General features: G+C 36.4%; 1 protein-coding gene across 7 annotated transcripts in view; it reads left to right on the forward strand.

Annotated features, from left to right (window-relative positions):
* ZDHHC21 (zDHHC palmitoyltransferase 21) overlaps positions 1 to 22826 on the forward strand; it is a 41573-nt gene that overhangs the window by 7246 nt on the left and 11501 nt on the right. For 6 of the 7 annotated variants that reach the window (XM_085041777.1, XM_085041781.1, XM_085041778.1 and 3 more), the window contains 4 exons: positions 536 to 634; positions 3304 to 3415; positions 4419 to 4557; positions 14510 to 14626. In XM_085041777.1, coding sequence (XP_084897903.1) covers positions 536 to 634; positions 3304 to 3415; positions 4419 to 4557; positions 14510 to 14626 — 467 coding nt within the window. The remainder of the gene's footprint in view (positions 1 to 535; positions 635 to 3303; positions 3416 to 4418; positions 4558 to 14509; positions 14627 to 22826) is intronic. The other variant, XM_085041782.1, reaches the window with a different exon arrangement.

Consider the following 22826-nt stretch of genomic DNA (forward strand, 5'->3'; position numbering starts at 1 on the left):
GGTTCTGTACTTAGAATTTGTTGACAGAATCTCAGGTCCACATCTCTCAGTGCCTGTCAGAATTTGGGGTGATAGTACTGATAACTGGCAACAAACTAAATTTTGCTAATTTTGTCATACATTTCTAGGTACGTCAGCTCATATGAGTTATGCTGTTAGGTTTGCTGGGGAAAAGGCTTGAATTATGCCTGGAACAAACTTCAAAATGAAGATGCACTATTGGGAATGTATTTCATACGGAGGCTTTGAAGTGTGGAATGATGGCTGCTTATTTGATAAGATAATGGAGGAATATCTTAAAAACAGTAGTACGGTCATATCCTCTGCTGGTGCTATCAGAACTGTTTACTACTTTATTCTCTCAATTTATAAGACTGGGGAGTACTTAATATTGTATACTTAATGTCAAAAATCTATCTGGAATTGAGTAAGAAGGCTGAGTATTTTCCAACTCTGTGCTGGAACATTTATATTTTTGATGTAGTGTACTTTGTATATCTGAAAAAGATTAACAAATGCTTTTTTTTTTTTTTAGGTTATTACTTCTGCTCATTGTTTTGTATAGCTTCATTATTTAGAGCCTCAGTGGCGGATCCAGGAAAGTTACCTGAAAATCCAAAAATACCAATCACAGGTACATTAAGTTGTTTCTATATAATTGAATAAAAGTTATTTTAATACCCTCAAAATAATTAGGAATAAATTTGACTTTGTGAGATTTAATGGAAACCATGAAACTGTCCCTGCTGAATAAAGTTAGTATGTCACTGTTTTTAAGTTGTAAATATCTAGCACTTTTCCTTGTGTAGTCCCAAAACTTCTTTTTCTAAAATGTATATTCTACCAGAATGCTTGGTTATGTATGACCTTCTGCTAGGAAATTTTTCCATGGGAAGAATTTTTTTGCATTCTAGACTTTCAAACATATTGCATATACTACCAGTTCGATAATATTTAATGAAAAATGTTTAGAGATGGCTAGTTATTTTAATTCTATAGCTTTTTTCTAATTAAATTTATATAATGTTGAAAATGGTGGTGGAAGATAGTCCTATGCTAGATTTTACCTCTGTGTTTTTTATGCTTTTTTTTTCTAGTGTCTTAATGTTTATATGGGCTGTTACCAAAAAAAAACCTTCAGGGTGCTAATTACCTTGCTTTTTTATAAAGTAGCAACTTAATGTTGCAATTCCTTTCTATCCTTGTAAATTTATGCCACAATTCCTGTATGGTATCCAGTGCTCCAGAAGCTGGAGGAAATTTAAAACCTTAATGATTCTCCACAGAGAAAGCATTTTTGTGAACTGTTGGGTGCTATTTTCTAATACATGGAGATTTTATGTAGCAGTTTCAAATGGAGAAGGGCTGTTAAACAGCATGAGCTTTGTCACATTAACAGATAACACTTCTTGATTGAAGAAAATGTATCTGATGCAGTGAGGGTGAATACTTCCATCTTGTCTTGAGATGTGGTGGATGCCGAGAATGAGGTTTTGCTCTCTCTTCCTGATGTTAGTGAAAATCTATGATGATGTGGAAACACGATCTTTTTAGCCTTAGTGCTGATGTTATTATGTGCACAGAGTAGGCAGCTGATAGTAGAAAGGGGTGTATCTCCCTGGGATTCAGCTAACATTAATTGCAGAAACATGGCAGCATTCTTTCTGCTCCTGGCAGTTGATCCTTTGATCCCATAAAAGGGAAGTTGTCTCAGACTTGGGTTCCTGAGTCAGAGTTTCTGCTGCAAGAACAACATAGATTTAACCTTAGTTGGAGAACAGTTAGACTGTTACATTTATATTGGAATGTTTATTTACCTTCAAAATACAGGACCAGTGCAAATTCCCCTTGTATACAAATGTTTCTTTCTAATTTAAGGTATCTCTTTGAATGGCTCTCCAACCTTTGCATGCTTCATTTGGTCCATAGGGCAGTGATACTTTATGGATACTGCTGAAGGTGAAACATTTATGCTAAATCATGACCTTGATATTTTGATTTGGTGTGTGCTATATCAAAGATTTTTTACTTTTGTAATTAATACTTCAGTTCTGTGGTATTCTCTAGGTTGACAGGAGGATACATTTTTGCATAGTATAAATTGTCTGAAAAAATGAGTTGGGGTGTTTCTGAACTCTGCTGGTAGCTACCCTATTAGTGAGTGACACCTTTGTGACACTGGATTTATGGGAACAGATTGTAAATCAGTTTCCATCTGTCGTTGTTACCAGTTTAATGATCTTAGATATTGGGCTTCTTTATTTCCAGTGTCCAATGGTTATTTTACAGGAAGAAAGACCAGATTAGAGCTGCCTGCAGGTGGCTCAGAAGTGCTAAATATAATTTGATTTTGTTTACATAGGGACAGTGTTTTACAGTATAAAATTTCACAATGCCCTACTGTAAATCTTAAGCTTTTTTTCCTTTTTTTTTCCTCTGCCCCTGAAATCTGAGAAATTTCTGTGCATCGGGAAAAGCTTATTTAGGTAGAAACAAAGTTTCTCAGTTGTCCACCTGTTTTCCTTAAAGACAAAAAATACATGATTTTGTGACTGGAATTATTTCAGTGTTAATCTTATTTGTTTCCCATGTTAAGATGAAATTTTAGAACATATTTATGTGAATTTTCATTTTCAAAGAATTCCTCTAATTTGGATGGTGCAATTTTGCACTAAATAATAGCTAAGCTGAGCAGTAGTAGCTCCTGGTACTTTCAGCTATTCAGTATCTCTGAAGATTAGCTTTTAAAGAATCTCATATTAGTCACTTAAAAATAGTGTATAGTTGTAAGTACAAGCCTATCCTCTGCCTTTGATATAATTGCCTTGTGTGTAAAACTGCATGTCTTAAAATACTTTGAGATGGAAGATGGTCCTGAAGTGTTCATTGTGTGTCATATTTTAGTTAGCTAGCAGTAGGAGTATTTCCTCTGGAGGTTCTTGTTTGGCGGGAAGATTATATCATGATTTGGTGTAGCAGATAATTTATTTCACAGTGGAAGTGTAAGAAAATAATTGAGTTACAGTCCTCCTTGTTTGAGTGACAGCTTTTGTACTGTAATAATTACTTTGTAGAAATTTATAGTAAGAGAGAGCATTTTGGAGAAGGAAACTGGCACAGAGTAGCGGTAATATCTTTCAGTTTAATTAAGGTCACAGTGGGAAAAAGTTTTTTATGTGGTGCTTATTCTTCTCAGATCAGGGTAAGATAATTTTTTAATTAGAATCACAAACATACAAATGTATTATGAGCATACATTACTGAGTTTTAAATCTCTCTAATGTGTCTTTATATTTTACCTAGAACGAGAATATTGGGAGTTATGTAACAAATGCAATATGATGAGACCAAAGCGTTCACACCATTGCAGTCGCTGTGGACATTGTGTGAGGAGGATGGATCACCACTGTCCATGGTAAAACCAGGACATTTCTTTGAATAATCTACTGTTGTTTTAGTGAATCATTTTGAACTTTGTGGTCTCAACTGCTGCTCATTTGTCTTATGTCTTTCCCAGTAATGCTTAATCATGTAGGCATTTAGAGCAGGGAACCAACAAATTTGGGCTTTCATATGTCTACCCATAAAACTCAGAATAAGTGAAAATAAACATTTCTGAAAGTATTTCTGAGGTATCATTTCCAGCAAGACAAACTGCAGAGGACAGAATGGACATCAGGATCCCCTTACATTGATTTAGCCATTTTTCAAATTACCTTTTTTGTCAAGTTTTTGCTACTTCAGAAAACAGTACTAGTATAGTGCTTCTGTCATTTTGGCTTAGCTTGATACTGATGTCTGTGCTAATGCTTGTATGAAATTGCATCCACGTAACTTCTGTGAAGCAGACTATACCTTAATTTCAAAGGTTTTTGATCTTGTATTTAATATAGCTAGAATGCTTGTATTTTCTTTACTCCTTCATGTTGTAATATGCAGAAGGAGTTTCTGGATAGGGATACCTTTTTTGTCTTCTGTGCCTTTGGTTTATTTCAAAGTCATATTTCATTGTTATAGGGGTAGCCTGTGATTGTGTTTATTTTAGACCATTTATTTGCATTTCCAGTTTTTGGACGCTTCATAGTTCACAACCTGTGGAATGTGTAGAGTAGCAGAAGATAATAGATATTACTGTGAAATTTTGCAGACTTAAAAAAAAAATTATTACTAGAGTTTTAATTAAAGTTGTAGGAGTATCTTTGCTATATGACAATACAGAGAAATGTGTCTGGCTTCTGTTCTAAGCAGTGATCTCAGTTGTGAAACCTACACTTTATGTGGCGGTGCATGGGATCCAGTAGTTCTTATGTTTGTTCTTTAAGTAGTCATAAAATCTTCTATTCACAGTGTCATAACTTCGGCGTTAAAAGTATTTGTATTTTTGTTTTTATATATACATACACTTTGTTTCTCTGCAGGATTAATAATTGTGTCGGTGAAGACAATCACTGGCTGTTTTTACAACTGTGTTTCTACACCCAGATCCTTAGCTCCTATACGCTGATACTTGATTTCTGCCATTACTACTACTTTTTGCCTCTGAAAAAAGAAAACTGGGTAAGAACCTGTTTTCTCTGTGAAGCAAAAGTTAATATGGCAATGTAATTTGTTTCAGCATCTAGTTACTGTGCATTTCTGGTGGCTCAGTTGTTGACAGTGAAGAGAGTTCAACTAAATATGTGTTATTAAGTAAACAGACTGATTTATGGTGAGTAACAAAATATGTTTCTGAAAGGGCATATGGTTTCTGTGCGTTACAAATACAGCACTAGTTTTCTTAGAAATCCAGGAAAGGAGGACAGAACCAGTTAGGTGTCTTTGGAAGTGATTGTGAGTACTGGGAAGAAGTAAGGTAACTGCTTTTGATGTATTCAAATTTCCTTTTACTTTCTCTGAAGTAAATTTATTCAGAGTGTATATCTATCCTAGTACCCTGTTTACAAAAGCTGGTATTGCCAGAGAGAAATGAGAAAAACATGCAGTCATTCTGCAAGAGGAAAAATATGCATTGGTTTTGAAGCAGTATTTTGTGTTGCTTTGCAAAGTTTATGTGGGCTAAGAGTTAATTAAGTTTGACTTGCTTTATGTAGACTATATAAAAACAGTTCCATAACTGTTTTTCTACGTCTTACCACCAGTAAAAGGCAGCTGAACACACAAAAAAATGGACTTACAGATTGGAGTAGAGTAAAAACTTAAGGAATTTCTTCCATTATGAAACTTAAATTATAAAGTCGCTGTGTATGGTGCTCATTTATAGCTATTATCTGTAGTATTCAGAATATTGAAGAGGTTTGCTTGAAAGTTGCTCAGTGCTTGAAAGTGCCAGAACAGCAAAGCTAGAACCCTTTAAGAAAATTGTTATGCCATCTTGCTCGTGAAGAACCATAAAAACTTGTATCCAAAATCTGAAATGAACTTTGTGTTTGTATTGGACTATAATGAATACAAGTGCACTAAGGAGAAAAATCTAGAAAAAGTGTAAAACATTTTCAAAATTAGGTAACATTCCAAATGTCATTAGTGAAATTAAGATCATCTCAGATATTGGTAGTGTGCTCTAAATTTTGTTGAGATTTTTCCCAAGTACTGAGGTGAGGCAGATGTTTTAATTCTGTGTTCATGTGACACCCCAGCATACTCTGCTGATGATGTGATACTCATTTTTCAAGGCTGCTGGAGCCTGCCATTCCATTATGGGTAAGGCAAGTCCCATTTTCCATTTTTTTGAATAACTGAAATTTGTCATATGATTTTGTATCCTACATTATATAAGAATTTCACTTTGTGAAAAATTCTACTTCTGAAAAAGGATGGGGCATAGTCTTCCAACCTTCTTGTTTGCTCATGTATCAGTCTGAAGTGGATGTGATGTTCCCTTAAAACTGTATGTGAAGATGATGTGGTAAAGGAGAGCTGAAAATACAGGAAGACTGTATTCCTTGGATAATCCAAAACTGGTAACAGTGCCATATTCAAATTCATAGACACCAACTTTTTATTATATGGAATGCACCAAAGATTTTTGTAAATCTTTCTTTTAAAAAGTTATGTTCTAAAGGAATTTAATTTTTTTCCATATGTATCAATACTTCCATTTAAATAATATAGGGCTTCTAGAAATATGGAACAGAAAAGAATTTGCTGTCTGCTTGGAGCATCTTTCTATAGGCACTGAAACAGACTTGTAAGCTTCTAATAGTATCATGTCATGGCAGAGCATTTCCTTTTTATTGTGAGAGTTCCCTGAATGCTCTGATTACTGTGTGTAATTACACTGTGTTAGGTAATGAACCAAAGTTCTGTCTGTTAGCCTTGCTTTTTAAAAGGAGTATGAAAGATAACCAAATTATTTGCTTGGAGGTGCTCTGTGCAAGAGAGGGAAAGGGAAATCATATTTACCTCAGATGTTTTACAATATCTAAAGAGGTAATAATAAATAGTTGTTAATGATGACAGTTCAAAAAACAAAAAGAACAAGTATAAAACTTGTTCTTGGTTGTATAACTGCATTAATTTGAAGTCATTTGGAGAAAGGACTACTTTTAATATCTACGCTTTGACAGGTGACAGGTTGATATGCAGAATACATGTGCAACAATTATTTTAACCCGTTTTAATGTGTTTGCCTGAAGAATGGATCGGGTTCTCGTGTTTGGCTGCCTAAGTTTACAGAGAGTTGTGAAAGTAATTTGAGTACTTTATTCTGTTTAGTTTTGTTTAGTTTTACCTATTTTTTTTGCTTTATCAATTTGCATATGTGGACATTTCAGATGACACTCTTCCTTTTAAAAAGTGGATCTGTGTTAGAGTATACAGTATGCTATGCCTCAGAGAGAAAAATATGTTTATATGATATAGAAAAACAGTAGACCGAGCAGGTCTGTTCAGACCTTTGTCAAGTATAGTGTAACACTGAATAGTATTTAGCTTTCTCAGTTTTTCAGCTGCAGAATTGGAGGGCACAAACTGAAGTAGAGAAAAGTAAAAATAGTTTGTTGGCATGCCTAGTCAATATATGTGCTTGGAAGATGGCACCAGGGTCCCATGAAGCTGATTTTTTGAAGTGTTGCTACGGATGTGGTGCCATAGAGCTTTGTGCCACAGAATAATTTGTCAGAACTGTGTATTTTTGACACCAAATGAACAGGACCAGTGAAAAGATTGTCTTAGTACTAGTTAGGGTTTTAGGCAAGCATCCTGCAAGATTCTTTTTATCTTTGTATATCAATTGAAGCTGAAGTACCACAGCATTCTGGAGAGAACAGTACCTTCAGTCTTTCACAAAAGCACTGTTCTTTGTTGAAATTTTGTCATAACTGAGAGCTTACACTTTCTGAATTGAAAGGAACTAGTGTTTAGCACAGATTCAAAGAACTGGATTTTTTTTTTCTAAACAGCCATCTGGAATAAGCTTATTCTTGCTCATTAAAAATACTCGTGAATTTTTTGGCAATGTGCCTTCATCTAAATTTTCATTCTTTGGATATAAAGTAGTACATAACACAGAAGCTGTAGAATTAAAATTGCTGTTAGTGCTGTTGTGAAATAATAATTTTATTACAGTACTGATTAATACATTGTGACAATTTGATCAACATGTTAGTGTTTCTTTCTGAATTAAAACTTGTGTTTTTCTTTTTAGAGGGTCAAAAAAGAAAACCCCAAAATTTGAAATTAAGTATACCGAGTTAAGGGTAATAGCTTTAAAGGTAAAAGAGACAGCCATTTCCATAGAGATGCAGTCTTACTGCAGAAAATTGCTTCATAGTATTCTTGGTTCTTGTAATTGTGAACCTGCTAGAAGGATGGATTTTTCTTGTTGCCTCTGTTTGTCCAGCAGGAGGAGTGCAATTACTGCTAGAAATTAAGGAGATGATAATTAGACTGTGTGGGATGATAGCACAAGAAAAATGTATAGTTTGAATAAAAACAGCATATTCACTTCTTCTGAAAGCTTTGGCAATTTTCAGAGGCTAACACAGGAATATTCTCAATTTTACATCTTCAGTAAAAAATATCAGTGTCAGGAAGCCTGTATCTTTTAGGAAGTAGTCAATCTTGTGAATAGTAAGATGAGAAGAATAAATGCTAGACTTCTCATCACTACAGAATTGCTCTCTCCATGGCTGTGCTGGCACAGACTCTAGATACAGCTGGTCAAATTGCAAAAGTAAATGCTTTGGCAGTATATTTTACCCTATTTATAGAAGTCTTTTAATCCTTTAAGCAAAAGAAATTCTGCTGATGCATTCTGTTTGCTAGAAATATTGCTACAATAATTGTCATAGCAAAACCCCCTGACATACAGAAGCCTAGGTTGCTCTGGTTTAGTTTTATTTTGTTCCTGTTTTTGCCATTACAAATCATTGTATTTGACTTTGGGAAAAGATTTTTTGCAGTAATATTTATGTCAATATTATGCATTGGTTAATAGTAATTAAAATCTGAAAATATGTGTCATCCAAGGTCCATTTGTATCGTGAAAAGAATCTAAAGGAAACCTTTCCTCTTAGAATCACAAAATTATGCACAGGATGGGAGAGTTTTTTAAAAAATGAAAACATAAAAATTATCCTTCTCAGTGTTCTGCAAAACCAACCCAACCCTGCTCTCCTGGAGTGTAATTATAAGGAAAGTACATGAATATTGAATTAAGTCCTTCCTCTTTCTTCCTACAAGACCTGCAGTCTGTATTTTTTTAGTCTGCTTTCTGGTAAGCCTGACTTGCTTTTGTATTTTTCACTGGTTTTGTGATAGCCAAGTGGATAGACTGGCTTCATCACCAGGTTGGGACAGGCATCCCAGACATTTACAACTGATCACAGACAAGCAGGTTAGCATGTGTTACATAAAATACCACTCTCCGAGAGAAAGATGAGGAATCTCAATATATTTTCTTGTATGGTAATATCTCTGTGTGTCATACTTCAGTAATGAATAAACATTGAATAAATTAATTTTCCATTGTAAATGAAAAATTATGAAGATGGTCTCTTCTGGAACAGATACAACAGTCCTGTTTCCTGCTGAAAGCTCTGTCCTCAGTACAGTGTACTGCTTTAAAGGAACACTATAAATCTTTGAAAATAATAACAAAATAATGCACATGGCAGGGACCTGTTACATGTTTTTGTGCTTTTTTTGTTGTTAGTAGGGTAAAAAGAAAATTGAATTTGGGAGCAGTGATCTTATAATGGGCTATGATCTAGAACTGTACCCATTGTTGTTTTTGACATCTCTCCCATATGATGGCGTGAAGCTGTGGTAGCTATTGTCCTTGTCAGTGGTAGCATTCATCATAGGGGTCATTCATAACAATGCTCACAAATGAAGACATGGCATGTGTTCTGCTGTGGGGTTGAGGAAGTCTCTTGTTTATCTGTCACAGAGACTTCTTTCTGTTTTAGTATTGCCTATTAAGATAAAGATGCCAGATTTCATGGTTAGTTTATTTTTTTTTCAACATAATCATACAGACCAACATGTATTTTGTGGCAAGTTTTTATTGTACACATTTCCATGAATATTTATGGGTAGCTCAGAATCTTTACTGTTTGACTGGATGGATAGAAGTAGCAGCTAAATGGATCTTAGAAACGTTTAGAACAGGCAGCAGCCAAGCAGTGCACATCTGAGTGTTGTAGGAAATGCTAAGTAGAAAGGCATTGTTAGCAACCCATGTGAAGTGAAGTTTTGACGGAGCAGTTAGGCTGTGGAATTGACATAAAGAAGAGTAGAAAGGGGCTACGTGAAGGGAAGCTCTCATGTTGTTAAAAGTGTGCATTTAACATCTGTGCCAAGGCCTTACATGACAGCCTGGCACAATGTAGGCTCTGTATGGCCAGCTGCTGTGGCTCAAAACCCTGCTGTGGCATGAGAGCTGAGTTCATGCATTGGTGATGTTGGCTAATCTGCGTGTATGCTTTGTGGCTCAGTCTGTGTAGTTCTTTCTGTTAGCAAAAATAGTCTGCACCCCAAACTCCAAAATCCCTCTCTGTCAGTACTGACACTGCACTGAGACTGGTGAATCCTAAATGGTGTTTGAAGAAGAGGATCTGTTCAAAATACATCAAAAGAGTGATTGGTTAATTATTGACTAGTTTTGAATGATTATAGTTTTTAGTGGTTTTCTTAGGTTAAAAAAATGGTTTTGTCAGTTCTAAGAAGGAATAATAAAACCAAATTGTGTTGAGCTTCTATGTAAAGCTGAAATATCCTAAATACATAATTATTACTATTATTGACATTTAAATTTATTTTTTGAAAGATCTTTTCTTCAGTTTTTGTGGAGTATAATATTTCTATAACAATGCAAAATTGTGAAAGTAGTTCTACCAAAACACTTAGTTACTGCATATACTTTGGTTTTATATAGAAAAATGCTGTTCTGTCTGTACAGATCTGAGGGGACAGTATTGACCTTCAGTTCATAATTGCATAGCTACATTGACAATTGGATGTGGAAAGAGATACAGGCCATACTGGAAGAATGTAGGAATATTAACAGGGAATAAAGGCATGCGACAGGGAAGGTCAAGGCTGCTTGGAATTGAGTCTGTCAAGGAATATCAAGGACAACAAGAAGGGCATCTATAAGTACATCAGCAGCAAAAGAAAGATTAGGGAAAATGTTGCTGAATCAGATAGGTAATCTGGTGATGGAAGACACAGAGAAGGCAGAGAGTTCCCTCTTTGCCTCAGACTTTATTGCTGAGGCAGACCTTCAGGATTCCCAGACCTTGGAGGCAAGAGGGGAAGGCTGGAGAAAGGAAGATTTACCTTTGGCTGTTAAGGGTTTGGTTAAAGATTGGCTAGGCATGCTGCAGACTTAACATCCATAAATCCATGGGCCCTGATGGGATCCACCCATGGGTACCAAGGGAGCTGGCAGATGTTGCTAAGCCCACTGTGAATCTTCTTTGAAAAATACAGGAGGAGAGGTGCCTGATGACTGGAGAAAAGCTAACGTCGCTCCCCTCTTCAGAAAGGGCATCAAGGAGAAGCCAGGAAACTACTGGCCAGTCAGCCTCACCTCCATCCCTGGAAAGGTGATGGAGCAGATCACTTGGGAGGTCATGACCAAGCACGTGAAAGAAATGAAGGCCATTAGGAGTAGTCAGGATGGATTTACCAAGGGAAAACCCTGGCTGACCAATCCAATGGCCTTCCATGATAGCAGGGTAGGCTGGGTCAATGAGGGGAGAGCAGTGGATGTTGTCTGCCTCAGCTTCAGCAAGGCTTTTGACATTGTCTCCCATAACACCCTCATAGGTGAGCTCAGGAAATGGGGGATAGATGAAAGGACAGTCAGGTGGATCAAGAACTGGCTGAAGGCAGAGCTCAGAGGGTCATGATCAGTGGAGCAGAGTCCAGCTGGAAGCCTGCAGTCAGTGGTGTTCCCAAGGGATCACTACTGGGTCCAGTCTCATTCAACTTGTTTGTCACGACCTGGAGGAAGGGATCAAACACACTCTCAGCAAGTTTGCTGGTGACACTAAACTGGGGGAGTGGCTGATCCACCTGAAGGCTGTGCTGCCATTCTGTGGGACTTTGATCAGTTGGAGGGTTGGGTAGAGAGAAACCTAATGAGGTTCAGCAAGGGCAAGTGTTGGGTCTGCAGCTGGGGAGGAACAGCCCCAAGTGCCAGCACAGAGCAGCTCTGTGGAGAAGGACCTGGGGCTTGGTGGATCACAAGCTGTCCAAGAGCTGTCAGTGCCCTTGAGGCCAGGAGGGCCAGTGGTGTCCTGGGGTGCATCAGGAAAAGTGTGGCCAGCAGGTCAAGATGAGTGATCTTACCCCTCTATTTGGCCCTGGTGAGGCCACCTCTGGAGTGCTGTGTCCAGTTCTGGGCTCCTCAGCACAAGAGAGACCAGGAGCTGCTGGAGAGGCTCCAGTGGAGGACCACAAGGATGATCAGGGGCCTGGAGCATCTCTCTCATGAGGAGAGGCTCTGGGAGCTGGGCCTGGTTAGTGTGGAGAAGAGATGACTGAGAGGGGATCTCCTCAATACATAGAAATATCTCAAAGGCAGGTGTCAGGAGGATGGGGCCAGACTCTTCGCAGTGCTGCCCAGTGGTAGGATGAGGAGTGATGGCCATAAACTAAAGCTCAAGAAATTACACCTCAATGTGAGGAAGAACTTCTTTACACTGAGGTTGGCAGAGCACTGGAACAGGCTGTCTGGGGAGGTTGTGGAGTCTCCTTCTCTAGAGATGCTCAAACCTGGGCACATTCTTATGTCACCTGCTCTAGGTGAGTCCAGCAGGGGATTTGGACTGGATGGTCTCCAGAGGTCCCTTTCACAACCGTAGCAATTCTGTGATTCTGTGAATTGGGTTTGTTCAGGCTGGAAAAGAGAAGGCTCCCATTACCTGAGGGGAACCTGCAAGGCAGATAGCATCTATTTACAGGAGTAAGTAATGGCAACACAAGGGGGAGTGACTTCCAACTGAAAGAGAGTAGGTTTAGATTTAGGAAGAAAGTTTTTACTCAGGGCCTAGGGAGGCACTGGAAGAAGTTGCCCAGAGAATTTATTTATGCCCTATCCCTGGAAGTGTTTAAGGCCAGATTTGATGGAGTTCTGAGCATCATGTTCAGTGAAAGGTGTCCCTGTCAACAGACTGGGTGGTTTTTAAAGTCCTTTCCGAGCTGGGCCATTCTGTGGTCTTTAGTGTGAAAGTTCTATCCTTTTTTGTACCTCTAATGTAGGTTAAAAGAGTCAGATGAAAATGCAACCTCTCTGTATGCTAGGATTTTCTTTAGTCATGTGTTGGGTGATGTATTTTTTTCATGCTGAATGTGATGTTCAAGAGAAGGAACTCTCGTAAATTAATGTTGCAGGGGGTGCTAATGGGGGAGTGTGATGCTAGATTCAGAATGTAACTTTGCTGTTGGTACTCTTTTCTTAAATTTAACTGTGTTTTGTGAAGTTGAGCTTGAATACATCAAAACATTTCTAATATAATAGAACATACCTATGAAAGTAGGAAGAGAAAATATTTTACAAGTAGTAGCAGTTGTGTCTTACCTTGCTTTAAAGCTTTCATTAGCTATTGGAAAGGGAAATAAAGAATAATATGACTGCTTTTATTTTATTTATCTTTGAACTAGCTCATTAAGTGATTAGAAGAGTTTAAAAAAAAGGACATTAAGGTATTTTCTACAGCAGCAAGGAAGGAAAATATTAGCAAGGGAGGGGAAGAGGGGATGCACCATTGGAGTAGTTCAGAAAAGACTCGAAGATTTTTTTTTTGTTGTAGCTGCTTAACTAGTGGTTTCTACTTGTTCATTAGATACTGACTTTATTCACAGCTTTAGTAGGCAGTCTAAACTTTTTTTCCTGGGTGTATATTTTGAACCTTCATGGAAATAATTTAAATGAAAAATCAAGGTTTTGGGGTTTTTTTCTAAGCACAATTTGTTTTAACTATTCTCTGTTTAATTAAAACCCAATATCTGAGAATCCCTCTTCCTCAAGTCCTAGTGGTTTAACATACACAGTGTTAAGTTTTCTTAGGCTTTTTTTCTTTTGTTTTTCAGTTCTCGTCTATATTCTGGTTGTAATTTAAAGTGTACTTGAAAGATTTTAATACTTTCCTGCCACAATCTAGCTTTTGTAAGTGGAAAAACAGAGGTGCATATTTAAAAGACAGCATTGAGAACATAATTGTAACTTAAAAATAAGAGAATGGGGTCTGAACTTGCAGTACACTTAATGTAACTGTCATGTAAAAATGTTCTCCTGTGATAAAAATAAGGTGCTCTGTCCTTTGAAGACATTATATAACACTCTCTAACAGTTTTAATATTTTCTGCTGGGTGAGAACAGGCTTTCCAATGCAGCTGATCAAATGTATCCATATTCTCCTGTAACCTGAAGCATGTTTACTGTGCACTCTTATCCAAAGTTACAGTAAACCACTCAAGGCCAATATTTAAAAGGTGGAGATTAGTTTATGTTGGATAATAGACAGCACTACAGTGAGAATAATCCACAGATAGTACAAATACTTTGACTTTGTAAGTACAATCTTCAAGACTCAAGTTTGGAATGTTATTTTTTTTCAGAACAGGTGTTGTAAAAATGAAATGGGCTGTGCCTGGTAGCTGAGGCATGAGTGTTAATAAATCAGACCGTTTAATGAAGTAGTTTTCCTATCTTATATAGCTTGCAAGTAGCACAGTTTGAGATGGAAGATTCAGAAATAACCCATTTGAGCTTGATCTATTCCCAAAGTCTTAAATACTTCAAGGAGTTTTTTTTAATAGTCTGGCAAAATAAAACCCTGACTGTTAATGTGTATGAATAAAAGATTATTGGTTTCTACTTCTAATACATAAATAAATATATCAATGATGTGTAATGAAGCTCAAAACCCAATATTTGTCTTCAGTTTTAAGTCTTTCAGAACACCTCTTACTCCTCTTATCTAGTATTTCCTCTTGGTTCAGATTTCAATTAATTTGTAACTGCTAAAGTCTCTCTCTTCTTTCTGTCTTGTTCTAGGATGTGTTTGTATTTAGACATGAACTTGCTCTCCTAAGAATATCTGCCTTCATGGGTCTAATAATATTAGGTGGAATAAGTCGACTCTTTTACACTCAGCTAATGGGTATTTTCACTGTAAGTATCTAATTTTAGAAGTATATATTAGTTTAATTTTCAGTACAATTAGTCAAAGCAGAAAAAAAGATTGAACTTAAGGCAAAACCAGAAAAACCCTTGCACTGTGAGGCACTTGTTTGATATGTGGTCTGTCAGGCCTCTTGACACCAGTGACATCTTAAGAAGCATTCTAACAAACAAGTGTCTAATAATTCCATCTATGAAGTATGTTTCCTGATTTGTATTAGTAAAATAAACTCATACCTTGTCCTGGAATTGTGCAGTGTATAAGGTATGTAGTTTTGTGTTTTGATTTTTATTTTAAACTCTTTTTATTTTAAAACTACGTGACAGCAAGGCCCACTGATAAATCACACGTTCTGAGAACATAGCCTCCTTGTTGAGTATTTTGATCAATATGCTTATGTTCATCTCTTTAGTTGCTAAACTGTGGAATGTAATCATGTGCAGTTTACAGTCCAGATGCATATTCTGTATTTTGTGATACAGAAAAAAAAATCCTCTGCATGGAAAAGTTTTCCAGTTAAATCAGTTTGGTAATGTAATAAATATGTACAAGAAACAAGCTTCTTTTGGTATAACATACTTTTCTGTACAGTAGAAGTTAATAGGTGCTAGCAAATTCTTTAAAGTTACCTTGAGAATTCATACAAATGTTTAAGATGCTGTTCAACAGTACAGAGAGAGTGCATTAGTTGGATCTGTACATGCTGAAAGTGTCTGTGATCTTGCTTGGTGAACTTTTTTTAAAGACAATAATGTACAGGATAGGAGCATCTTTGTGACTACAACTGTTTGAGATCTGCCTGAGGTATCATTTTGGAATTATTAAGGTTTGCACAGTATTAACCTTTGCCAGTACATAATGGAAAACCTCCGAACTGTATTGTGTAATTCTTTTGTATGGAATAAAGGAAAAAAAAGTACCGTGTAAATTTTACTTCTTTTAGATTAAGCAAGAATACTGATTTTTGTTTTACTGTATTACCTTTATATAAATTTACTACCTTTTGCTTTTTCTGTGGTGGGTAACTATGCTGTCCATTATTACTGCCATTCTCCAGCTGCTCTACCAGACTGCTTTCTGCACTTATTCTCAGCTCCCAGTCAAATCAATAGATTTACCTTTGTGCACCTTTGCTGTGTGCCTGATTTCTCTGTTCCAGGGTCTTGCTGACAGGTAGGTTTTCTCTTCCCTGCTCAAATGCTGGCACACCATCTTTATGCCTGCATCATCTGGAGGTGGGATGTTTTTTCTAAACCACCACTGTGAAGTGGTGAATTCTGCTCACCAGTAACAGGAGAGACAAAGACAGAAACACAGTGAGGCTAATTGTTCAGCTGCTGAAATATGGACATCATTTTAGTTTCTGTTAAAAAGATATATATGAGAAGGATCCAAAAATCCATGTGATCAGTACTGCACTAAACCACAGATACGATACATAAGAAAACAAGGAATAGACCCTAAGTCTATCATTCTGTTCTGTGTGCTGCCAGAAGATGGACTAAATTTTAGCAGTGACCATCAGAATCCATTCAGGTACTATTACTGTATGTGAAATAAAACCTCTCACACTGAACGTGTTTCTGTCAGACACACCTGAAACCTGGGATGTTTCTGTACTGACACAAGATACCAACTGCGCTGCCACTGCAATGGACATGAATGCACAGTTGTAACTTCATTGTCCTGAGCCTTAACACTTTCAGGCTGCTGCCACCACTGCACTCTATTTATAACCTACTGTAAAGTCTTTTCTTTGTCTGTGGGTTGTATAATATACTGTGAACTACATCCTATTCACTTACAGAGCTGGAAACTACACTGGAACAGGTGTGGGCTAATAGCATTTTCAAGCCTAGTTTTTCTGCTGAATCATAATCGCTGAGCTGCAGTATGGCTGGACACTCTTTTGTTGTCCACACTTTTTGTCTTTGCCAAACTTTGTGAAAACAAACGTGCTACAGTAATTGTGGATATGGATGGTCTGTGAGAGGCAGATGCTGAAAAGTACAGATCTTCATTAAGGCCTCTCAATGCACCCTGCCTATCCCCTCAACAGCAGAGGGGCTATAGTGGTATGGACAAGTTTTTAGGCTTGATGGGATTGCTGCTGAAGTAGAAATCTGTTACTGGTGTGTCTCCAAACATTAATTTATTCACACCATGTGGATATTGTTGCTTTAACTCATTGAGGAATGTAGGTCACAGAGTCCATCCCCAGCTCAGAGCATTGCATACCAGCAGCACAATTGTTTTCTCCCTTGTAATTCCTTTCTTCATAAATACAGAGTTGGAAATAATACACAATACAGTCATTTTGCGGAAACCTGCTTGGCAACAACCAGTCAGACTTCAAACAAACAAAGCAAGTCTGTTTGGTGCTGTTGTGCTTAGTCTACAAGTGGTGTCAGAAACTCTTTCTGTATAAACGATTTTTGATTGCCAGCATTGTAATGTGGGGACTTGCATCCTGCATGAGCGCTGAGAGCTTTGGCTAGCCACTGGAAAAGGCAGAGGAGAGGGCAGCAGGTGAGTTAGTAGTTTCTCTGCAGGCTCCCCAAAGACATGCCTGGGATGATAGAATAGGGAAACAAACTGGTATACCCACCCAGAAGCTGAGCACATTGAGTGTGCAAGACATTCCAGTCCTGTAGAAGCAATGAACCATGAACAGTAAGCAGTGATGTTTCCACTGTGTACTGGGCTGGAGTTACAGTTCAGCATCCAACCTTCCTATGTAAATGAAGTAAATCGCATATGAAATGAGCTGTATATTGAATTCTGATGAGTTAATGATGAAATTAACCTAGTGTAAGGTATGGATCAAAAATGAATAGCAGAACACAATCCTTAAAGTGTAATAGTGCAGACAAGATTATTTTGAAAGAAATTCAAAACACTTGGAGGCATGGACATGCACAGTTAAAGCATTCATGACATAATAATTGCTCCACAGCTGTTCTTGAAAGTGTTAATTACAGTGATTGCTGAAGCTGCCTAGAGATATGTGCAAGGCACAAGAGCATAGCCCTTTTGAAAAAGGCAAAGCAACTCTTGTGCTTGTATGGGAGAAGAGGTAATATGCATTTTCATAGTTCATGCTCTGTGCCTTTCATTGCAGTTTAACATAAACCAAGATTAATTCTACAGCTCCTGGTGGAAAGCTATTTTTAAATAGTATAGGAATCAACTCTGTGATGTAGCTCTATGATCTAAACTTCAGTGGATACAAATTATTGCTTAATCAGTCCAGCAGGCTCAGGTGTATTGGTGTTTAACGTTGCTATTTACCTGTATTTCAAATGCAAAAATTTTTGGAAAGGAAGAGAAATCTAAGATTTATCAAACTTTGACCCTTTTGTAACAAGACTTCCTGATTCTCCGTAAGGTAAACTTGCTTGACCATCATTACATAATTTTCCAGAAATGAAGCCAATAGTTTTTGTTTCATCTTAGTAATATAAAGTTAAGGCCTGTTTTTTCCAGGTATATAAGACATGCTTATTAAAAAAATCCAGATTCTTGGTCTTTATATTTACAGAGGTTTATCCCTTTGCCACAGCTCCAAGGTAGATAATGCACAGAATAAATTTGCATTAGTGATCTTTGTGTACATTTTTATAAGCAGTTATGCTTAGCTAGATTTCAGCTAAGTGGTAGACTGACAAACCATAAGAATGAGCAGAAATTTTTCATTGGTTTTCATAGGATTGGCATTTTCTCCTCTTTGATATGTTTTTTTTGGAAGTCATAAAATATCTAGCTGAATGCATAATGGAAAGAATGTATCTGATATAATCCAACGTGTTTTTCTGGAACAGGGCAGTGGCTAAAAACAGAAAAGCAAAGGAGCACATGATGAAGTGTAGGTCAAGTATTCTGCCATGTGTGCTGGCACTTTGCAAAATTTAGGTTTGTTGCACAGTTGACTGATCTGTACTTATCATTGCATAACTGTCATTGGTTATAGCAGTAGATAAATTTTTTAAAAGGTCTTTAAGAAAATTAGGCATGTATTCTGCATAAGCCTGTATTCTACTGTTACCCTGCTTCACATGGGTTCAACAAATACCACAGTGCTTGGAAAAAATGTGCTCTTGTAAAAATGAAAACTCTGTAGCTTGTGTACTAAAATTCGGCTCTTGCAGAGAGAATGCTCTTGAGCCTGTACTGTTTGATAAGGTGATTAATTGACCAAGTAACCTACCGCTCAGTAATTTCTCTGAGTATGTTTAGCACCCCTATTATTGTGGTGTCACTCTTAGGATATCATTAGCACAAGGCTATTCATAACTCATTTGGAGGTCCAGGAAGCCAAAGAGCAAAGAAGGTGACTTCCTACAATGAGAGGAGAACAGCTGGTTGGCAAAAACTGTCCTTAGAGGAACTTTTGACGTGAATTGTTCCGATGAAGAGGAGAGCAGCTGAGGTAGCCTCTGTATACAGGATTAGTGCTTTCTCCCTAGAAACTGGCATATGTGAAACACACTTCTATCAGAAGGGGCACATGGCTCTTTTCATCCTCCTTCTCCAGTTGCTTTCCCTGAGCTCTATTTGCCTCTAATTTTGTCATTATCCTGAATTTTAATGCTTCTGCTAGCAAATACGTCACATTTCTCTTGGGGAAGTGTTACTTGGATACTTTGGAATTACAAGCATCTAGATTCTCTCCAATTCATTAGCCTGTGAAATAGGGAGAAATTTAAAATCCTAATTTAGGAACTCTAAGACTCTAAGAAGATACTCCTCTTAAAAGCTCATAATATCAATTACTCTCATTACTTACAATTTTCAAGTTTTCAGAGAACTGTGTGGAAAAAATTGTTTTCACCATGAATTAAACACTGTCTGATGTAATTTCCAAAATTATCATGCATTCTATTGAAGGCCTGCTTGTCTCCTGTTCTTGTTACTTTACCACTCCTCTGTTCCTGTCACTTCTTGTAGTGCAGTTTTGAATTTTATATTCCTTAATTGCAAATGAGCCTGTGTTCTTACATTCTCAGGAAGCATGATTTTTAAATGACATTATTGAAAAGTAGAAGCAAACTTTCAAGTAAAACAAACAAAAAGATATCAAAAAGAATTTTTGCAGGTGCACCTTAGAAGAGTGCAACTCTTCTTCTCTCCTACTGACAGTGACAATTTTAAGGATTTTTGTTACTCTTTACTTCAGACCACCTCTAGCTGCTTGTACTTCACAAGCAGTTGTTGGTCTTTGGCCAATCACCACAGGATAAGATAGTTCCAGCATAGACACTTTAAAACTGCATGAAGGTAGAGATAGGGTTTTTTGTTGGTGTAGTAAGTAGTAAAAGTATGACTTATGGGTAAATTACCACTTTGTCCATTTCAGAAATTTTTAAAATTTTTCTGCAAAAAAATAGTCTGTCTTTTGCAACAACTGCCTACATCTATTAATGACACTGTATTGCAGTGACAAATGCAAGGTTTATCTAGAATATTTTGCACTTAAGCTAGAAGAGACTTTTGAGAAGGATATGTCTGTGTTACTAATTTTTATTTCCACTTGCCTTTTTTCATGTAATTATATGAAACAATAAAATTTATTGACAAGATAAATCAAATAGTACCCAGAAACTTTCTTGCTTTCTCTAGACATATTTTCTTGATGTGTGTTTTTATGGAATTTTTCTCTCATTTTTGCATGTAACAGATGTTTGTTTTCCTTAAAAAAACCCCAAAAAAACCAACCAAACAAAAACAAAACAACAAAAAACCCCAACCCCCAAAGACCTAGCATATTTATTCATAGGAAAAGTCATACATTTGCCTAGGAAAAAAGTCTGTTTTATCCACCCCAGATTGTTTCTGATGTATGATTGTTGGAGGTACAGAGCTCTTTTAAAAAGAGCTCTTTTTTTAGGCTTTTTAAAAAAGGTGGAATTGTCAGGATGCTCATGTGTATATTAGTAGAAGACTAGCCCTGGCATTTGCATTTCTCTCACTCAAATGCCATTTTAGTTTTAAGAAATTACTTCTGTGTGTCTTTCACATTAAAAGTTAAATGATGATAAAGCCCAGTTTTCCCATTTATACTGTAAGATTCTTATATTGGTTATGTTTGATCTGCAAGGCATTACTGTAGAACATGGAATAAATAATATGGCATTCTGTTTTATAAACAATGGCCTGTCTGATAACTTTGATATTTTTTTCATAGCTAGTGAGTTTTTAAATTGCACCAGACACTAGTAAGAAGTATTCAGTTTGTTGACCATTTTTTAAAAGCTGGTACCTTTTGCATATGTGAGATTTTCTTCCTCTCAAGATCTGTGGTGTTCTTTATTTGTTGGCTGCCACCTGTCTGAAGCAATCAGCCACTTCTTTCTCTTACTCTGTACAAAAGGAAAATCTGGTCTTCCCATGGATGGTGGAAGGTAACAGGATAATCAGTTCAACAGTGATCCTCTGATGTCATTGTGGGAGCCCTGTAAAAGCGGATTATCTGTGACCCAGATAAAATAATTAGAAATTACTTGGACACTTACAAATAACTGATCTACTAATCTCATTTCCAAAGTTAAAAAAGGCCTGTCTCTCAACGTAACACTACCAGATGTTTCAGTTAAACAGCATCCTTTGCAGAGACTAATCTGAACCCTAATTTTAAAGGATTACCTTTGATTGTTTTTATTTCAAACACTAAAGCAGTGTTTTCATTTTTCCGTATGTTCTAACTATTTCTGTGGAAGAAATTTTCTTAGTTTTTCCACTACAATGCATTAAATATGATTTAATGTTACTTATGCTAGTATTGCAGAGAAAAGCTTTTCATTGAAATTATTTAGTAATTAACTTGTTTCTCTGGGGCAGAACTATTTAATGGATAGGCTTTTATAAATTTAATAGATACCATGTGGCCTTTGTGTAAGGTAGTGGATGTATTATCATAAACTAAGTGGACAGTGACTTTATTAATTTAATTAATGCTACCAGGGTTTCCTGTTAATTAACTGTTTGAATGGTGTGTAGAGTGATATGCCAATATCCTGTTGCATCAGTACTTTCTGGATGTGGAAAAGAGAAATTTCCTTTTATTTGCTTTAGGAAGGCTAGAAGGGAGAATAGCATTCAACAGCCTGTCTGGTGCTCAATATGGTGCCTACCACATACATTTTTCCCCCTAGAAGCATTTTAAAGTGTTGATACTTACCTTCTATTATTGCAGTGTTTCTCTTTTTCACCCTAAAGTAGCAAGTGTATTTTACTAGGTAGTTTTTCAACCTTTTTACAAAGATTAAGTTTCAAAATAATGAAAATGTAGCTGCAGTTAATCTGTTGGTAAAATCAAAGGCTTTTTATTTCTTTGCATATTTTATAGTATTGATCCATTGCTGATTTAATATGCAGAGTGATAAGTGATCTAGTTCTGCTAAAATGCTTTTGGTCTTTAAAAATAAGTATCTTGTAATTAAAAATATTTGTAATCATATCTTTAATCAGATAATCTATTAAATACTATTTTGATTAGTGAATACTAAGGGCTTTTCCTGTTTTTTCAAACATGGCAGAAGTGTAATCAAGGAACTATTAATCCTCATAATTAAGTTTAGCATATTAAAAAACAGGATTGGTAGGGGAAATTAGGATTTTCAGGCAATTGTATTCTTTATGTGGCTATAATATAGTGTAAGATATAAAGTAATTGTACAGGGAGAGCAAAGGACATATAAACTATAACCCCAAATAGTAATTGGAAATGACTAACAGAAAATAACTTAATGTTAACATTATCTGTCTTCCTCATAATTATTATCCCTTCCCCTTTTCCTGTCTCTACCTTTAATCCACCTATAGGTAGATTTCCTGTTAGAAGACTGCATGAAGTCCTATAAATTTAATTGCCTGGAATCAGCAATGTCCTGGTCTTTGAATACAATTTTGTTAACTGTATAAATTCTTTTGTATCTTTACCTTATTTTTCTAAAATAAACTTACAATTTGTTTAGCATTTTAAATGAATGTATACTGACAGCTTTAAATAAATATATAATAACACTAAAGAAGAATTATAAAATACTAGTTTATTAAAGAAAACCCCTCTTTTATGAGCTACTTGAAATGTAGGAATAAATACAAGTGTAAGACATTCTAGGTAAAAAAGGATCTCATCTCTTTTATTTAAGTCACTGCATGGTCTTATGTAAATATGAGCACTTCTATTGA

Source organism: Lichenostomus cassidix, chromosome Z (assembly GCF_008360975.1).
Source record: "Lichenostomus cassidix isolate B80296 chromosome Z, HeHo_3.0, whole genome shotgun sequence".
Lineage (NCBI taxonomy): Eukaryota > Metazoa > Chordata > Aves > Passeriformes > Meliphagidae > Lichenostomus > Lichenostomus cassidix.